Source organism: Phaseolus vulgaris, chromosome 11 (genome assembly GCF_000499845.2).
Source record: "Phaseolus vulgaris cultivar G19833 chromosome 11, P. vulgaris v2.0, whole genome shotgun sequence".
NCBI classification, from domain to species: domain Eukaryota; kingdom Viridiplantae; phylum Streptophyta; class Magnoliopsida; order Fabales; family Fabaceae; genus Phaseolus; species Phaseolus vulgaris.
Window position 1 is genome coordinate 14,461,733 of NC_023749.2, and position 14,027 is coordinate 14,475,759.

Here is a 14,027-nt window from a genome sequence, read left to right on the forward strand (position 1 = left end):
AGTTGATATGACTTTATATTTAATATTATAAACACATACCAAATTGTATATTTTTAAAAACATTACAATAATACTAGCTTTTATGTTGATAAAGTTTTATTACTAACTTATTTATAGAATAAAACATCCAAACATAAATTATTTCATATTAAAATTAATTTTAATTTGAATATATGCATATATCTTATGTTATTTTTTATTAAAAGATATCACTGAAAATATTTAGTGACATTTTTATAAATTTCTATTAATAAATGTTATTAAAAAAATTTGAAACATTGAGCATTATATTTAATAAAATATCACTAAATCATATTAATAACATATTTTTAATATTACTAATTATTATATATATAAATATATATATATATATATTAAGTAGTGGAAAAAGATAAAAATAACTATTAATATAACCCATTAATTTGGTTGTACACCTGTTTCTCTCTCATAATGTCCAAATAAAGGGTTGAAAAGGATGCAATCCAAATCCACATACATATTTATGTAAAATGGAAGCAGTAAACAGAAGCACTGAACCAAAATGCACAAAAATGTACATTGCTGATGATTAAAAAAAAACTGAATGAAAATGCAATGAGAGTTCATATCAACATTGATATCACTTTTCATTAGATACAAAAATTAACAGAGGTAACCAAGGTGTCAAATTAAACCCGACTTGAATCCCTGCCAAATATGAATCTTCTTGTCCAATCAGACATGACCAAAACCCTTGTTCGCCAGCTCACTTGCTTGCTGAATGTTGACCAAAAGATTGTTAAATAAAACTAGTTATAAAAAATAACTTAATTGCGACGTGTCAAATAAGTGCGCTTTGCATGACAGATAATCACTCACCTTGCATATACAGAATACCAAAGCCATTGAGTGCTGTGACCCATGGAAACCCAATCTCCAGGTAGTTCTGCAGCTGCCTGCTCACCACCCAGTGGAGCAAATTGACCAAAATGCTTATACCTGTTGTTAACAAACAAACAGTCTCTCACTGATTAGTGAGGGAAGAAGCAAGCAAAAGTCATAAATACAATTAGTGTTTAATCTTGAATATGTCTTTGATTAGAGAAAAAAACTAATCTAAGATGGTTATCGAAGCATTAGTGTTTAATCTTGATACCTTACCCTTCGGTTAATTTCCTTTTATATATATATATAATCAAATCAAGGTGTATATTGTTGAATACGAATCATGTTCCTTCTTTGGATACATGCCCTGGTGAACTTCTTAAGGAAGAACAATGTTTAGTTACTCAAGGATTCATATCTCATGATGTTGACCATCTGGAACCTATGATGGTTGCATATGTTGTCCAAAGTAAAGACAAAGGTAACAAGTCCAATGTTTTTTCTGCAAACAGTTTGAACATATTGCTCATAAATGCAGTAAGAAGTTTTGTCATTATTCCAAACAGCAGCGTCATAGGTCATAGTATCTCTGTCTGTGGCACATGTCCCCCACAAAAATCAAAACGTCCAAAATAGACATTTCATGTCACTACCAATTTCGAGATTTGTCCTCCTAACCATGATGCATCTAATAATGGTGTTCTACAGCCTAAAATGATCCAACAAATGGTACTTTAAGCCCTTTCAACCTTGGGAATCGTGACAGGTTCCTCAGAATATTGTGTCATATACCTTCTTATCATGGTACTAAAAAATCCAAATTGTTGATAGTAATACTCTTTCTAATACTAATGTTGGCGACATAAACTCTGATTTTCAGAATGTGCTCATATCACCTGCCCTTGCTTCCAACTTATAGTTTCTTGGTCAATTAGTAGACAACAATTGTGATGTTAACTTTTCTCAAGTTGATTGTCTTGTGCAGGAGTAGGTATCGGGGAAACTGTTTGTAGAAGGGCATAAAGTGGGAAGAAGATTATTCGCTCTTCAGATTGATTCTTGTCACTTCTCTTGTTTATAATAATGTTTTAAATCTTTATGAGGGTTGACAGAGAAAATTGGGTCATCCTAATTGTTGTTGTCTCACTCATTTAAATTTGGTTTGTTGGAAGATAAAAATACTAGTATTGGTGCATCTGTTTCTTGTTCTATTTACGAATTGGATAGAAGTAAAACACTTTATTTTCCATCTAGTGCTCATCCTACTTCCTGTTATTTTGAAATGATTCATAGTAATGTTTGGAGTATGTATCTTGCAGCTTCTAATGTTCACTATAAATATTTTGTTACATTTATTGATGATTACAATTGTTTTACTTAGCTATATTCTTCAATCTAAATTTGAAGTGTTTTCCATTTTTAAAAAAATTATGTCATATGTTGAAACTTAGTTCCAAACCAATATTCAAATATTCCACTTTGACTATGGTCGTGAATACATGACCTATGGGTTTTAGGAGTATCTTCAGCAAAAAGACATCATGTCCCAAAACTCTATCCACCATTACTTTCTTGATCAATTGTCTTCTTCCTTTTATAGTTATTGATTTTTACTCTCCTTTCTTTAGTCTTCAATGTGCATTTATGGGGTATAGTCACTCTCCTAAAGGTTGTGTTATGATACTTCTAATCAACATTTCGCATCTTCAAGAACATTATACTTTGATTTTTTTGTTTCCTTGTCTCACTCCTATTTTCAATGATGTTGCTATTCTTCCCAAATTTTCTACCTTGTATCCACGCAATCGCCATATTCTCATCCCTCCCTCCGATGTTGATCCCCACCTGTTTTGGTACCAGTTGAACTACAACGATCTAGTACTATGTCTCAAGGACCTGATAGATATTCACCAAACAGATTTCATTCCTTCCATATGTTTCCTTGACTACTTCTCTCTCTAAAACATCTATTCCTACTTGTTACTCACATGTTGTTAAAGATGTATGTTGGATAAAGGAAATGAATAATCAACTTCAGTCTCTTCAAGAGAATATCACATGGAATATGTCTCTTGTACTCTTAATATCAAACCCTTAGATTGTAAATGGGTGTATTCTTTGAAACTCAATTATGATGTTTCTCTTAATCGTTACAAAACTCAATTAGTTGCCTTAGATAAAAAGCAAGAACATTGAATTGATTATAATGAAATATTTGCACCCATTACCAAAATGAGAACTATCAGAATTATCCTTTCTATAACTACCTCTAATGGATAGTCTCTTCATGAAATGGATGTGAAGAATGTCCTTTTTCATGGTGAGCTAACTAAAGACATTTACATGACTCCTCAAGGTCTTTTCGCTTCATCTGCTGATGTGTGCAAGCTCATACAGTCCTTATATGGTCTAAAATGAGCTCCCATAACATGGTTTGACAAGTTCCATTCTATACTTTGTGGGTTCTCCTTTACCGAAGGCTAATATGCCTCCTCTTTCTTCATCCATCACACACCTATGGACATTTTCTTCCACATGTTGACACTATGGCTATTACTAACTATGATTAGGTATCCATCCAGGAACCTAAACAACAATGACAAACCACATTTCATAGGAAAGACCTTGGTCCCTTGCACTATTTCCTTGGCCTTGAGGTTCATCCAAAATCAGCATATATACCACGGACTTCATCTTTGTGGCTGGTCTCCAGTTAGCTGATCCGGAAGATACTCCAATTGAAGTTAATGTTAAAAATCACCATGATGAGAGTGATCTTTTTCCCGATCCCTTATTATATCGGCAACTTGTGGGCAGTTTATGCATCCACCTAGGTACATAGTATAATTTGCTACTTGAAAGGAACCTCTTAGCGCGATCTATTCTTTCCTAGTGGGACAACTCTTAAATTAATTGGTTATAGTGATGTTGGGCATAGTGTCATGATACTCGGCGACGGTCATTGGTTGGTGCATGTTTCTTGGTTCCAAGTTGATCTCATGGAAAAGTAAGAAGCAAACATGAATCTCTAAAGCATCTACTGAATCGGAATATCGTTTCATGTTTATTGTTTGCTCTGAAATGACTTGGCTTCATGGTCTTTTGACTAAACTTGGATTTCCTCAAGCAGATTCAACGACTCCTTGTGCTGACAATACAAGTGCTACTTAGGTTATTGCAAATATGGTGTTCCATGAGCAAACCAAATATATTGAATTAGATTGTCCCTCTATTTGTGAGGCTTATGATGACCATGTTATATCAATCCTCACTTCAATACTCAGTTTCAGGTTGCAAAGATTCTTACGGATGTTATTCCTTGCCCGTATCATTAGTTTCTTGCAAGCAAATTGGTGCTCCTTGACTAGCCGCATCAACTTGAGGGGGAATGTGAATAAGGAATTGTTGTATCTCCTTAATTATATTAATTTGTTTTCCTAAGAATAAGCTAGACAAATCATGAATTTATTTGTTCTCTTCAATTGTATATAATAACATTCCAAAAATAACAAATCAAGCCATAGGATAGTTATAATTATTAGTAGTTATCTGAAAATGCACCCATCATTATTTATAGAACAAATAACAATAAATAAAGGCATTAAATAATTTTTCCTGACAAGTTGAGCAGTATATTGGAACTTAAAGTCCTACATAGAAGGGATTAGAGCGTGGTTTCAAGTAGAAACAAAATGGTTCTTCTGAAGAAGTGGAAGAATATCCTGCATAGTGATTTTCAGGCATAAAAAATAAACCAAAGCAATTACATAATGTCATTGAGTAGACCATAGAGAACACACTCTACATAATTGGACATCTAATCCCTTCACTTCTGTGTGCGCCACTGCAGTGTTTCTTAAACTTCTGCTTTCAAATTTAACGGATGAGAACTAACTTAACAGACATACTAGATTTCCCTGGCATTTTATTCATTCAGCAGACAACTTTGCAAATTCCACTCTTAGACAGGAAATACAGGAAACACAATAAGAACATGATGTACATGGTTTACCGGAAGGGAAGAAACTTATGGCGTCCAGATCCGCTAAATCGTCGAGGACCTTCAGGATGCTCTTCAGCATGATCCCTATGGTTAAAGCATCTAGCTAGATATGCACCCTGTTGGGCAGCAACCTAGATATAGCAACACATTAAAAATGTACAAGATATCTGACAGCAAAAGGCATCAGCACAAGCAAGCATATTCAGCTACAGATGAAATATATACCTGTGCAGTTGCTGGCAGACTCTTCACCTGTGAATCTGCATGAGAAAGCGCCAGCTTAAATGCTTCAACGTCTATTTCCTTGCTTTCATTCCCTTGCAAATCTTTCCACAGAGTGCTAAAATCACGCAGATGTTTCTGCTTTAGATAGTGTTCAACTTGCGGATATCGTAATATAATGTCATCCATCACCTCCTGGAATTCTTCAATAGTCAAGGTGCCTGACTTATTTTTGTCTGCAGCCTCAAATATGGTTGTGATATCGTCCTAGAAACCAAGGTAACAAGTTCATTATGACATAGAAAAATTGAATTGTGATTTACATAACTGTATTTCGTTCACACAATTTCCTCAGTTCTCACCTCAGGATAGAAAGTATAGCATAGAAAGTACATGTAACAAGTTTGCTCAGTTTATCAGAAAGAATCAAATGAAAGGCACAATGAGCTTAATTTCATTTTCAAAACCCAATCAAGTTGGTAAAAATCTTTATTCATTCAGAGAGGATACATCACATTTTTGTATTATGAAATAAGCTTAGAAGTCTAAAAAAGGCCTCGTAAAGGCTGAAGGGTTACCATGATTTTACGTTGAGTTATGCTAGAACAATCACCAATGGCATAAACATCTTCACGTCCCTTCACACGCAACCACTCATTAGTTGCTAGTACATGCCTTTCAGCCTGCACATATAGAAATTCTGGCTTATACAGATATGATTATCCATACAATAGTACATTGTGATTTTAAGCCAAGAGAAAAGCACTATGTGCACATGCACATACACAAGAAATGAGAAGAAGAAAGGGTGAGGGAGAGAGCATTCAGAAGAAATGCATGGAATGAATATGAGCACCTGACCAATTTCCTTCATAAAGTCCCTTATAACTGGAAGAGTTGAAATGCCAGTTGACCAGACAACCAATCCATGGGGCACCGAGCAAATGTCTCCTGTTGATTTTGTCTTCATTGTAATTACCTTGTCATCAACACCAACAACGCGGCATCCTGTTTCAACTTCTATCCCATCTCTTGTAAATTTTTGCTCAGCAAATGAACTTATTCTTTCATCAAACCTACAAGATTGAACATGACATTTATCCTAGCTGTGACTTCTAATACAGGCTGAGTTAAGAATGTGAAAGATTTGAAGCCAGACTTCCTTGTCGAAGGTAGATTGGCCTTATTTTATGAGGTTAGCAATACTAGAAATTCAATATAAATGTAAAAGGTGTTGGAATGCATAAACATTAGAAGGCTTGAACTGTTGGGACGAGGAGGAGGTGTAGTGATCTAGAATTGTATGTCTCAACCAAATACCTTACAATCTTCAATAAAAGCTAAAAATAGGATCACATATGTAGGTGGTAGTAACAGCTGGGTATACATTATTGAATTATATGAGTTAAAACTAAAAGGTATTATTGAATTGATTGATAATCTAGTTGTTATTTAATGTCAGACCAAAGACAAAGAATCCGATCCTAAACACCAATCACAAAAACATAAAGCAACATGCAAATGGATCTGTGAGTGGATTTAGTTTGCAATCTAATTTGTCTTTTACGGTAACATTAACCAAATAAAGTGCAGCAGTTCATCCAATAAAGAGCTAATTTCAGATGGATAAAGTCACATTTATAGAGAAGGTTTATTGCAGTTGAAGGAACACTAGATTTAGAACCAGAAGCATTTTAGTTGCTGTATCAAAGAGGTAGCTCTACGTCCAACACAAGTAACATGTTAAATAAATAAAGTTAGGAAGATACCAAAGTTTCAATATTAGCTCCTAAAGTAACCAAAAAATATTTCATAAAGAATTAGAAAGTACTTAAGACAGTTGATGACTAATGCTGTTCTTACATGTTCAAGATGTGATCTCCTGATTGAATCAGTGTTATTTTCACTTTATCTTTAGCAGTGGGATATAGTTTGATTAAATCTTCTAGGACATAATCATGCAGTTCTGCAGCAAATTCTACACCAGTTGGACCTCCTCCCACTACTACAAAATGAAGAATTGACCTTCGCTCTTCATCAGTTATACTAGGAAGAACAGCTTTCTCAAAGCAATCAATAACAGACAGTCTAATCTTCTGAGCATCCTCAACATCCTGTGAGTGATCATAGGGTGCATTTTTGATTAGTTACAGACTGATCAACAAATAAGAGTGTGATTACGGTAATTTATCCTCACCAATAAGTTCAAAGATTCAATGAATCTCCTGATAAACCAACGGTCATAAACAAGCAAAAACAATAGAGTCATTAAATGATGATAAAGAAAAAAAATTACCTTCAGAAAATGACAGTTCTCCTTGACACCAGGGGTGTTAAATGTATTTACTTGTGCTCCTACCGCTACAACCAAGAAATCATAGTCCAAGGAAAATTCGCCACTTCCCACCAAGTTGTCAATATTGGACCGACAGAAAACCTTTTTGTTGGAAGAATCAATCTTGACACATTCTGCTTCCCAAAAGTTTATTTCTCCTTTTCTCTACAATGGGAAAGTGGGAGGACTTCCTTATTAATCATCAAGTCAAAACACCCTTAAGAACAAGAAATGAAAGGGAGAAAAATTCCCAGACATGACCACAAGGTGGTACTGATATGAACAATACACATAACAAAGTGAAGCATCAAACAATCTTGTTCATTACGTTACATGTTCATGTGATGTGATCATTGCTATCTAAAAAGCCATAAATTATTCTTAGAGCTCAGTTTTGTTGACTCCACCTTTTTAATGATGTTTCGGACTGGCTCTACAATGCTCCGTGCTTCAACTGTCCCACAAGTGACACTAGGTAATAAGGGAGTAAATGCAAAGTAATTACGAGGTGAAACAACCTGAACATCATATAATGAAGCATCCAGATCCTTAAGGAAACTGGTAGCAGCCCATCCTGTTCCAAGAACCACCACTTTCTTCTTGGAGGGCCCATTAGCCTCAATACTAGGACGTTCAGCTCCTGTTTGTGATTCTGAGAATGCCACCACACCACCACCACTGCAACTTCAAAGGGCATCCAGACTTAATGAAATAGAAAACCTTTGTTAACTAAAACCTATCACATACAGAATAAGTGCATGCATGAAGCAAGAAATGCAGTAATCGGACAAGATACTATATTAAGAAAAATATGTGGTATTCAGGTTGACTACTTTTGGGAGATTTTGTTCTAACCAAGAGTATTTGAAGAAAGAAGGTGTAACACTGAATATATACAGGAAAAAATTTATATATCTGATGAGACCTAAGGGCTGAAAGAAAGCATGTATAGACTACTACCCTTGGAAAAAGGAATGAGAGGTAATGGTAATGAGAGCAAAGCAGTTGGAGTAGTTACATTACAGAATTGGTTTTGCAGTTAAAGTGTTAAGAGCAGACCTTAGCTTTCATGGTAGTGTAGAGGAGAGATTAGTTTGTAGGGATCCAAGTGTGAATTTAAGTCCTACATTCAATAAAGATGAGAAAGTTGAGCATCACATAAAAAAAGAAAAGTCACACTCACACACCTATTGGCTTAAAGTACTCACACACCTATGGCTTAAAGTTACTGTCAATTCTGGCTTAAAGTTACTGTCAATTCTGGCTTAAAGTTTTGGGTTGAAGGTGGTGTGAATTCTTATGGGAATTTGGCTCGTGTTCCACTGTGGCTCCATTGCCCAAGAAGAAGAACGGAAGTATAGGGATACATTGAATGAAGTAAAATTGCTTGGATCCATTTGCAAGACTAGTCCAACATCAAGAAGGACACTCGTTGAGTAATCTTGATTAACACTAGCAAATGGATCAAGTGAAATAATACAATAATACCCCAAAAATAACTTACTATGCAATGCATATGAATGTAAGTCAATCGACACACTCTCAAGAAGAGAGAACTTCAACCAACAACAACCACTGAAATCTTAAAATAGACAATATTGTTAAAAGTACCCTTTTTATCTTCTTACTGTAGATTAAAACAACATACAAGAAAAATTGATAAAATGAACACCTGAGAGTGCAGACCAGCAGAAAACGGGACGAGCTGAGAACCCTGGAGGCCCTCTTGAAGAAGGAAGCAACCGTCATGATTACAAAAATTGAGATTAGAAGCTTCAACTGCAGAGCTTTGATCTCTGAAATCTGAAGTGTCGCCGTTTGAACTTGAGACAAAGTTCTTGGATCTTAACACGTGGCGTTGACGTGTGGATAGGATATCATTATTTACCATGTAGCTGGAACATGGTTATGTCCCTTGCTTTTCGAACATCATTGATAGCTTTTAGCTTTAGTTCAAAAGACAAATCATTCACAAAAGGAACAGAAAATCTTGTCTAAGAAAAATCAATTCTTTATTTTTCACTTCAGTAACTAAAAGTAATGTGGCATGTCACATTATTTTTTTAATTAAAGAAAATTATGAAAAATCTTAATGTGTAGACTGACAAAATCCAATAGTTTAAAGTTAAAAAAATATGTTATTAAAATAATAATAATATTAATGTATATTTTGCAAATGTTAACAACCAAAAAAATGTCATTTGGATGAGCCGTACAAATATAAAAATTCACTTTTTAAGTACGAGGAGGGCTTGAATATAGTTTTTCGTTAGGTCGTGGAATAGGGAAGAGAAGTTATTTTAAAAGATTTTTATACACTCGTGTTAATGAGAGTTTACGATAATAACAGTAAATAAAATGTAAAGTGGAATATTGTTGATATTTTTAGGTTTTGAAAATATTTGAGATATATTATATGAATAAGGTTGTGATCTATTTTATTTATGCAATTTATATATTGAGTAAAATATACTAAAATATTAAATATTAAAATATATTTATTTTAACTTTTGAAAATTAAATGATAAATGAATATATTATTATTTTTTCATAAAAGACATTATAAAAAATTAAGTTTAAAAAAACATAATTTAAATAAAAAATATTAAAGCAAATATTCTTCATAGATATTTCTTTCTTAACATTGATATGTATATATAGAAATTTTGTCTCAATAATAATTAAACAATATAAAATATACTCAATTTATTGAGTAATACTTCATTATTAATTTTTATTTTTAGTTATTGGATAAATTTCGATAATTAAATTATTAAGTAATGAATAATTATATTTCATTTCAATATAACTATAATAATAAACTATGAATTTAGAAGTGGGTAGGTAGAAGCTCACTTACTCTAAATTTGATGATGTTGTTATTAGGAAAGAGATTGTCGACATTGGAAAAGAATTATTTCTTAGAGTCATTGTGGCTCTTTTTTCATAAAGGAAAATATGTATTTTATGAATTATAAATAAATATCATACTTAAAAAAATTATTCTTTATTTAAGAGACTTACTTACTTTAAGAGTCATGGTAGAAAGAGTTAAGAAAAAGTTCGGCAAAGGGATTTTGCAAAAAACTCTTAGTCCAAGAGATTAAAGAAATAGTTTTGTCAAGTTTTGTCAAGGACAACTTCGTTAGGGGCAGGTGAAAAGATAAGTTCCCCCTAATTCTTGATCCCGAATTCTCATGAGAACTTAGGAAGGTTGCATATTGTGTCTTTGTATATATGTAGAGAGATTATATTATTGAGGAGTTTTTAGGTTCTTTAACATGTGTAGTGATGATTATGTCAGGTTCATAATGGCCTAGACACGTTTTGATGATGATAGGGTGTATAGAAACTTCCGCTAAATGGTACCAACTTCATTTATGTGTAGGAGTACTTCTTTAAAGAACTTAATGTCTTTTTTTCCTTTTTCTAAGTTTGAGTGTTGGATGTTGACCACCATGAACGTGATCACTAGTCGACTTCACCAAAATAATTAGACTTTTTTTAAAGCATTCCAAATTATTTGTTAGTATCTTTCCATTATGCTAACTATAAATAAACTAATGTTCTTTTATAAACTAAAGTACAAATCTGAAGTTAGTTGAGTATCTTCAAGTGGTGTCCAATATGGTCCATTCTTCACCATATATACCTCGTACTTCAAGAAATTTAAACACAAATCTTTAAGATCAAATGTTTATTTGAGGATATATAAAAATCTTTGTTATTTTATTTTTGAAAACACTCCTTAGTTTCACTTCTACAAATTGAGACCAAATAAATTCAAATTTAGGGCTCAATACTTACACAATTTTGAGAAGTGGATAGATATTGAGATAATTAAAAGTCTTCCTTGTCCAATAAGCAACAAAGTTTTTAGTGTGCCCTATGTCAAGAATATTATAGCTTGATTTTTGGATAATATTTTTTTCTTCATGTTGAAGGATTTATGTTTATAATTTGTTATACCTTATCTTATTTTTTTGGTGTGCATATATCATAAGTAAAGGGTTTGATCATAAGCAATTACGCGTCAAGTTTGTGGCTCCTACCTTGAATGATAACTCTTTTTTATTTTAAAAGGGCTCTTAAAGGGGAATAAGGATGAGGCTTGCTCCTTCAACCCATTAATTGAAGCACATCTAAATTTCCTTAAGTCAAGATCGTTATTCCTAAATCTCTTTACTAGATAACTCAAGTTTTGACCTTAAATGCATCTCAGTCAATGACTAGGTCTTCTAAATCACTACCATATATTTTGACCATCTTTGCTTATTAGAAGCAAAGAAGGTCTCTCACTTAGGTGGTCCATGTATCTACTTCCGTACCCAATACAAACTCCTTGTGGCATGTAAATATGAAAGTCAGTATAGTTAAGGCTAAGGGAATTTTTTTGCCTTTTTTATGTCGACTTGTTGAAGACTGTGAACCTTACCAAATGCTTCAAATCTTGAAAGTTATGTTAGTAAGGTGTATGTCGATTACTTATTTTTGAAAAGTGAAAACTACCAAAAAAAGATCAACTATTGAGAAAAGTAAAGAGTTAGAGAAGGTTATTATTGATAATGACATTGGTGTATCACCCAAAACTAAAGAGAACAAGTTGTTAATAGAACAATCATCTTTAGAAAAAAAAAAGGATAGAAGAAGTGGAAACAAAAAATAAAGACCTCTTAGTCAAGATGGAGATGCTAAAAAATAGCTAAAGTAGGTAAGGAAAAGGTTAAGACAGATCAAGCTGAAGTATAAGGTAAGTGTAAGGTTTGAGAAGAGAGTGCAACAAAGTTTTAAGAGAAAGTTGAGGAATGCAAGGGTTGACTTGAAGGTTGAGATAGCCAAGTTGAATTTTGTGGACATGGAGAGTTATAAGGAAGATTTAAAAAAAAATTATGTGTCAAGTTGTGTTGTTTAGTGGATGTCTAGCGCTTCACTTACTTCCAAAATGTTTTCAATGACATGCTAGTTGATGAATAATTATGACTCTTGTAACTTGAAGAATATAAGAAGTAATGTTAATATAAATATTATTAACGAAATTTTCTATTTTTCTTATATTCATTACTTAATCCGACATTACTATTCACTGATAATATTTCTCTAACTTAAATTTGTTGAATTTTGTTAACTTTGCAATTATTTTAACTTAGAGCTGAAATTTTTTATTTTATAATAATCTCAACGAATAATTGTTATTTGTCTTTTAAGAGATTAAAATAAAATTTTAAGTTCATAATTACTAATAAGAGTTTCCTTTCAATTCTTAATTTCACAAATTTTATTTTCATACTGTAACAATAAATATTTTTTTCATCTTCAAATAAGCTTATTATTCAATTCCAATAAGTCTTTCCAAAACATAACAGTTATCCCCTATATATATAAACAGTCATCCCTTATATTATGCTTTTAATCTACTCTCATCTTATAAAAGTAAACATTCACACATTTTTAATGCTTTTAGATTAAATTTGTATATTACAATGTTTTTAGATTAAATTAATATTTAGTGATAAATTTTGAGTTTTCAATTCATTATTTTTTAATTAAAAAACTAAATTAAAATCCATTCGCATACCAAATCAATAAAAACTAAAGGGTAATTTATTCCTGCACCATATCATTTATGATATGCACCCAACATAAAATTTCAAATCCAATATTGTTTTTGATTTCATTTTTGCTTACGAATGCACAAATTCATAAGTGATTTTTATAAATTTTGAATTTTAAAATTTGAAAGGTCATTTTCATATTTTATTTAAACTTCCGGATGGTAATATTCATAAGGGAGTTATGAGTTCTGGATTTTTATATCTAGAATGGTGTGCTGCAAATGGTGTTGAAAATTGAGATCCATAACTCATTTATGTTTGTTTATGAATCTTGACATCCGGAAGATCATTTACATTGTCCAAATAAGCTTTCGGATGGTGAAATCCAGAAGTGACATATTAGTTCCGGATTTGTATATCCAGAACTTTTTGAGTTAACTTACATATATGAATATCTAGAAAACAAAAATTTTAAATCATTAAGGATAAAACGGACATTTCACATCAGTATGTTGGATAGTTTGAATTGATATGGTGTAGAAAGAATCAACCAAACTAAGATAATAATAATAAAATGTGAAGTTGAATATATATAACATATATATTATATATTATTGAGTGATAATAATGAAGTTTAATAATAGAACTTATATTAGGTTCTTAAATGATATTTTATTACCGGTTTTCAAACATCTATAATTTTAAATTATTGAGTAATAAATAACTGTAATTACTTTTAGAATTCGTAATATTCCAGTTTTTTTTCTACATCGTCATTTGTACAATTTGTCAAATTTAGTTATATAGTTCTTCTCTTAAAGCTTTCTTTTTTATCTTTCTTCGTGTATAATAAAATTTCTTTCAAAGTTTCTTACCTCGAAGTTGGTTTAGTAATTCATTTATCTGAACTTCCTTATAATAGTTCTTGTAAATATGCATGATGGACTACGTGACATATGTGGTTTAAAAAATAAATTATAAAATAATATATAATAAAAAAATAATGAAATAAAATATAATATTAGTTGGTTATAAAATTTTAAAAAAGTTA

The 14,027-nt window shown here is 32.1% G+C and overlaps 1 protein-coding gene across 4 annotated transcripts; it reads right to left on the reverse strand.

Annotated features, from left to right (window-relative positions):
- Positions 1-392: 392 nt before the first annotated feature.
- Positions 393-9,430, reverse strand: LOC137820896 (external alternative NAD(P)H-ubiquinone oxidoreductase B1, mitochondrial-like). Of its 4 annotated transcripts, none has more exons than XM_068625231.1 (12): positions 9,097-9,397; positions 7,832-8,102; positions 7,386-7,589; positions 6,953-7,203; positions 5,946-6,165; positions 5,668-5,772; positions 5,093-5,356; positions 4,877-4,998; positions 4,491-4,514; positions 4,172-4,230; positions 859-978; positions 393-756 (listed from the first exon to the last, which is right to left on the reverse strand). In XM_068625231.1, exons 1-12 carry the CDS (start codon positions 9,171-9,173, stop codon positions 746-748), a joined length of 1,728 nt encoding a protein of 575 aa, XP_068481332.1. In that variant the 5' UTR covers positions 9,174-9,397; the 3' UTR covers positions 393-745. The 4 variants fall into 4 exon arrangements, with proteins under 4 accessions (XP_068481332.1, XP_068481312.1, XP_068481340.1 ...); XM_068625211.1 differs by having other exon boundaries at positions 7,832-8,108; positions 9,097-9,295; XM_068625239.1 differs by lacking the exons at positions 4,172-4,230; positions 4,491-4,514 and having other exon boundaries at positions 9,097-9,430.
- Between the last annotated feature and the right edge of the window lie 4,597 nt (positions 9,431-14,027).